Consider the following 6000-nt stretch of genomic DNA (forward strand, 5'->3'; position numbering starts at 1 on the left):
GTGATTGGTGGTCTGAATGGTTTGTCTGGGGTATGACTGATAAGAGGATGCAATGGATCGTTTGGGGATCCCAGTTGTAGATGTTGATATTGAGGTTTCTCTTAATTGAAAATATGGGCGAGGGGCGCTGGGAGGCTTACTGTTCTCTCTCACTGCTAGTTATAAGATTTCCGCAGGAGTGCGCTACATTAATATAATCTGTAATTCCAGGATTATGTAGGCTTCGGCCTCTGTACAGTGTTATGATGTATAGTACCGCATGATCTCTGCTATGCTTTCCTGTGCATCAGTATTGTTTTTGTATTGTAGATGGCAGTGGCTGTCCCATTGTTTCTGGTCTTAATAAACATGATATTTAAAAAAAAAAAAAGAAGCTGAACAGTGAACAATTTCATATTACACTTGAAGTTTTGAATGATGTCTTATCAGAACTGGCTCCCTTAACCATGGCATTTCAAAAACGTGGTTTGACACCATTGGAAGCTTATCATCTTGCACAGGGTAATTGATCAAACTTCGAATGCAATACTTTAGGCGACAAGGTTAAGTGGAGTGATAAAGTCAACAGTCTTCTTGACAACAGGATGAGGTCTGGAGAAAAAGTTTCAGTGGATACTAATTCCATATTAACCTTCATCAACATCCTATGTTTGCATCTGGGTGAAAGATTTCCTGAAAATGAAGTTGAGGAATGGTCTGCTTTTGACTGTACAGCAATATCACAATGCGACTTTGACTTCGGAAATGGACATATCAGATCTCTTTGTTTAAAGTATAAACAATTTCTTTGGAGGAAAGTGTTATTATTCAGCAATACAATGACTTTAAATTCCTTGTTGCAGAAAAAAATCAAAAGCAATCTGATAAACAGCTTTCCAGATATGACAAAATTTGCATTTTAGAATGATCAATTTGCAGATTTAGCAAAATTGATGGACATTGGTGCCACATTCTTAGCATCTAGTTCAGATTGTGAGCATGGTTTTAGTCTAATGAACAATTTGAAGACTAAACAAAGGAATCGTTTACATTTAGAGCATTTGGAAATGCTGATGCGTGTTAAGAGTCACCTTCAAGATGGAGGCTCAACAGATCTTTACAGAATTTATTTGGACTAGATAAATATGAAAGATCGCAGGGAAAAACTTAATTGCTGTTATTTTCTAAATTTTAAGTATAAAGTACAATGATACCTTATTTATAGGTAGCGCTCAATGAAACATTTCAATGAAACATAATTTATGTTTATTGAAATGAGACTTTATGTTACATAAAGTGTAACTAAAATTACATTGTGTTTTCGTTAATTCAGACTAAACTCAAAGACCTGCCCATAAATGCCCATAACTGAACTCCAGGCCCTCTGGCAATCATTTTTATAGCGCACACAAATTTAGTTTTTCTTTAAAATGCGCACAGATGAAATTTTTTGCGCACACAGCCTATGAAAAATTAGAGGGAACATTGCCCCCAATGCTTTACTCTGTTCTCAAACTGTCTTAAATGGGCATGTAATCTCCAAAGGTCACACAGGACATTTATGCAACACAAAATTATTTCCTGCTTGTATAAAAGTAAAAACCATAACTGTGATTTGATAGGCAGGACAGCATACACATTCTGAGCACATGAATTTATCCCTGGAAATTCCTACATAATGAGGTTGGGGATCTATACACCACATTCATGATGCAATTACTCAGGGAAGATACCTGCATGGTGAACTTCAACATACCCCAGTGTCACCAGTTCTGTGTCTTGAGGAATGATATCAGGATCAACAACATTATCATCTTCAAAGCATTTTAATGCATCCATACTGAAAAAGACGAAAGAAACAAACAATTAATTAACAGATTTTCAGTTGTACACAATCATTTCACACTCCATTCACTTTGAAAGTGGGTAAGGGACAAGTGGCATACTGGGGATTTGTTTGAGAAGGGGGTAGTGGGAAGGAGAAACAGAAAATTAGTGCACAACCTGCAATAAAGTTACAAGTGGAATACAGAAATGCAACACATAATTAAATTATGAAATTAATAAACTCTGCTTAATTAAAATGTGTAATATTATTGGGAAAGTAAAAAAAATAATAATAATAACAACAGTTTATATACCGCAGAACCGTGTTCTATGCGGTTTACAATGATTAGAAAGATGCTACAAATTGTGTGGAACTTACATAGTTGGAGATTAGTGGCTAACAGTTTATGAGATCAGTTGTTAATGGGAGAGATTGTGATGGGAGAGATTGTGCAGATCAAATCAGATTGTGAAAATAGGGAAAGGTAGGATAAAAGGAGGAATTCCCTAACTATGTTTCACTGTTTGTGAGTTTCTGTGCTACAGAAGTTGGAATGCTTTCACCCATAGAAATAGTCTAATATATTTCATAGGACTCAGCATATTGTTTAAGAATCACTTGATATACCAGGTGGTTCATATGCTAATCAAAGAGAAGGAATGTCAATGTTTAAATAGGACAGGATAGTAGAGAATGGAGACAAAGATGCTTTGATTTAGAGCAGGGGTGTCAAAGTCGGTCCTCGAGAGCCACAATCCAGTCGGGTTTGAATATGCATGAGATCTATTTGCATGCACTGCTTTCATTGTATGCTAAGAGATCTCATGCATATTCATTGGGTAAATCCTGAAAATCCGACTGGATTGCGGCCCTTGAGAATCGACTTCGACACCTGTGATCTAGAAAATTGACATGGACAAATTTTTCCCCATTCCTACAGGAATTCAATTTCCCCATCCTCACGAGATTTGTCGCTGTTCCTGCCCCATTCCTGTAAGCTCTGCCTTAACCGCAAAAGCCTCGGACACTTATGATTATAAAGTGTTTGAGGCTTGTGTAGATGAGGACAGAGCTTGCAGGAATGGGGCAGGGACAGGAAAAGAGCTTGCCAGGACAGAAGGGGAAAATGAGTTCCTATGGGGACTGGGAAAAATTTGTCCCCATTTCATTCTCTACTTTGATCTTCTGTCTGCCCTAAGACAAGTGGTCTGAACCAAGGGCCCAACCAAAGCTGAAATTGCATAAGCTTTCTGAAATAAAGGTAGTTTTAAATCCTTATCTAAATTTCAAACAGGAGGGCTTTGAACCAAATACCAGGCAGAATAATATAAAAGAAGTCTCTTTTTATTTGGATGTAAGAACGAGTGCATGCAAGAAATATATTAGCTAATTTAAAGAAAAAGAGTACATAAGAACATAAGCATAGCCTTACTGGGTCAGACCAGTGGTCCATCAGTAGCCTGTTCTCATGGTGGCCAATCCAGGTCACTAGTACCTGGCAAAAACCCAAAGAGTAGCAACATTCCATGCTACCGATACGCTATCCGCTCTTACCACATCCTCTGGCAATGTGTTCCAGAGCTTAACTATTCTCTGAGTAAAAAAATATTTCCTCCTATTGGTTTTAAAAGTATTTCCCTGTAACTTGATTGAGTGTCCCCTAGTCTTTGTAATTTTTGACAGAGTGAAAAATCGATTCACTTGTACCTGTTCTACACCACTCAGGATTTTGTAGACTTCGATATCTCCCTTAGCCATCTCTTTTTCAAGTTGAAGAGCCCTAACCTCTCTAGTCTTTCCTCATACGAGAGGAGTTCCATCCCCTTTATCATCTTGGTCGCTCTTCTTTGAACCTTTTTTAATGCCACTATATCTTTTCTGAGATGAGACCAGAACTTAACCTAATACTCAAGGTAAGGTTGCACCATGAAGCGATACAGAGGCATTAAAACATTCTTAGTATTGTTAACCATCCCTTTTTTAATAATTCCTAGCATCTTTGTTCATGTTCCTATATGTGAAGGCTACATAGACAACCACTTTTATCCAGATTAGTATTACCAGCAGCGAATAAACTGGGAGTTTGCTGGACATAAAGACTTTTTTTAAAATTTAGCACCTAGGCTTAGATTCACTAAACTCACCGATGTGTCCCGACCAGTTTGCAATCATTCCCTGACCCAATTCACTAACCTTCTGCTCGATCAATCTCCCACCCAATCCGATCCGCCCATGCAAACGAGGGCATGCATAAGTAGGAGGGCATGCATAAGTAGGAGGGCATGCATAAGTAGGAGGCCATCGATTCACTAAGCAGAAGAAGAAATACCGATTGGATTTGCCTATCCGAAATGTAGCGACTGCTGAGGACCAATTGCTTACTGTCCTTGCCCACTCTCCTGCTCTCTGCCACCCTAGGTCAGTCCACATCCCGACCTAACCGCCCCTTTTAGCTCTGGGCACACAGCGGGATTCAGAGGCCAAAAAAGTCTCTCGACATGTCCAGAAAATCGGTTTATCGACACTTGGACGAGCTGTCTTTTAGGTTGTCAAAGTGCCGACTTGGGTGGGTTTTTAAACGTGTTTAAGTTTTGATTATGAGCCCCACAGAGTATAAAAGGGTTGAGAATGTTCATTTGAGGGCATGAGATTAAACCCGGTAAAAAAGACACTTGTTTGAAATGTGTGAAACAGTTTAAATTAGCGATATAAGCCCCCTCAAAATTGACCCAATACGTTTCTATTGGAGAATGAGTCCCAGCTTCCGTAGTATAGAAAAATGAACGGAATGGGGTGAAATATATAAAGACACGATGAAATTAATAAGGGGCTAATTGGACCAGGGATTCCTAAATAAATAAACAAGCCCACCCCAAGCTTGCTCGTTTCTGATGCTGTTTAGTAAATATTGGGCAGGCCATGGTATCCCGGTGATCTACCATAGTCTCTTGCCTATGCTTTTATTGCATAAAAGACCTATTGCAAGGGGAGGAAACTAAGCTCTTAATGTAGCATAATGTGCCAGAATGCACCTTCCCTTATGTCTCGGGCAGAAATACCTGCAAACTAGCTTGAGCTCAGCTGCGGTGTCCAACGTGCAGCCGAGCTCTCCGGCCACAGCCACCACATCCAGCTCTTGATCCTCCTGCAGAGAAATGTCCCGGGCTGACAGTCTGGCCCGCCACAGCCTCCCCACCGCCTCCACATGCAACACTTTGCTGTTCTGCTCTTTAACTTCATACTGCGGAATCTCGTCCCTATCGTCCCCGGGCCTCCGCGCCGAATGGCCAACTTCGGCCATTGTACAGCCACCGTACAACGCGGCGCTGTGCATATAGGAAGTTGTAGTTTATCCTACCCGCCATAGTGTTTCGGCCCTCTGCATTCTGGGAGTTGTAGTTTTAGCCCGCCCGCTGACTGTGTTAGGGCGCAGGAAACAGGAACTACAAGCTCCAGAAACACGTGCGGATGCTGTAGCAGCTGATTTAACGCCGGCCACTTCTCGTTAGTGCAAAATGATAAAGGAGCCGCAACTGATGTGTTTTAAGGACGAGCAGGAAATATGTTATTCTGCGAAGTGACAGAGTTTACTGTTTCCATGGGTAGATTGTGAATGAAAATGGTCTGGTAATCTGGCAGTGAGTCAGCGTCTAAACCAGGGGTGTCAAAATCACATTAAGGGGCCGAAATCTAAAACACAGGCTAAGTCGTGGGCCAGACTCCACCCCCATAATAGTACTAATTGTAACACTATTTTTTCCTTTCATTTTTCATATGTACAGCAGACCTTCAATATTTGCAGGGGTTAGGGGCAGAGTCGGCCCGCGAATATTGAAATATCGCGGATAACTTTCAGGGCCGGCTCTGACCCACGTCCCAGACCTTCCCCAGACTTTACCTGGTGGTCTAGAGGCGATGCAGGACAAGAGCGTAGTTCCTACGTAGAGAATGACACGGTGACAAAATTCATCACCGTTCCCGTCCCCGCCCCCGCGGATAAACATCTTCATGTCATTCTTTAAAGAGAGAGGGAAGAATCAGAGTATGAATGGCCACAACCACTGACCAGCAAGCTTTGCTTTGAAGAATGCTGGTGTAGAAGGATTGAAGTTGAGATAGACATTACAGAATGACAGTCTCTGGTATCCAGAGCAGATATTGTGATGTCATAATGCCTCATTCCACCAGTGCCT

The 6000-nt window shown here is 41.0% G+C and overlaps 1 protein-coding gene across 1 annotated transcript in view; it reads right to left on the reverse strand.

Annotated features, from left to right (window-relative positions):
• The window catches only part of SNAPC3 (small nuclear RNA activating complex polypeptide 3), a 107454-nt gene extending 102317 nt beyond the window's left edge, over window positions 1-5137 (reverse strand). The window contains exons 1-2 of the mRNA XM_033919136.1: window positions 4867-5137; window positions 1736-1819 (exon numbers count right to left, since the gene is read on the reverse strand). Of these exons, the coding sequence (XP_033775027.1) occupies window positions 1736-1819; window positions 4867-5108 (326 nt within the window). The 5' untranslated portion in view covers window positions 5109-5137. The remainder of the gene's footprint in view (window positions 1-1735; window positions 1820-4866) is intronic.
• Between the last annotated feature and the right edge of the window lie 863 nt (window positions 5138-6000).

The sequence above is a fragment of the Geotrypetes seraphini genome, chromosome 1 (genome assembly GCF_902459505.1).
Source record: "Geotrypetes seraphini chromosome 1, aGeoSer1.1, whole genome shotgun sequence".
Classification (NCBI taxonomy): domain Eukaryota; kingdom Metazoa; phylum Chordata; class Amphibia; order Gymnophiona; family Dermophiidae; genus Geotrypetes; species Geotrypetes seraphini.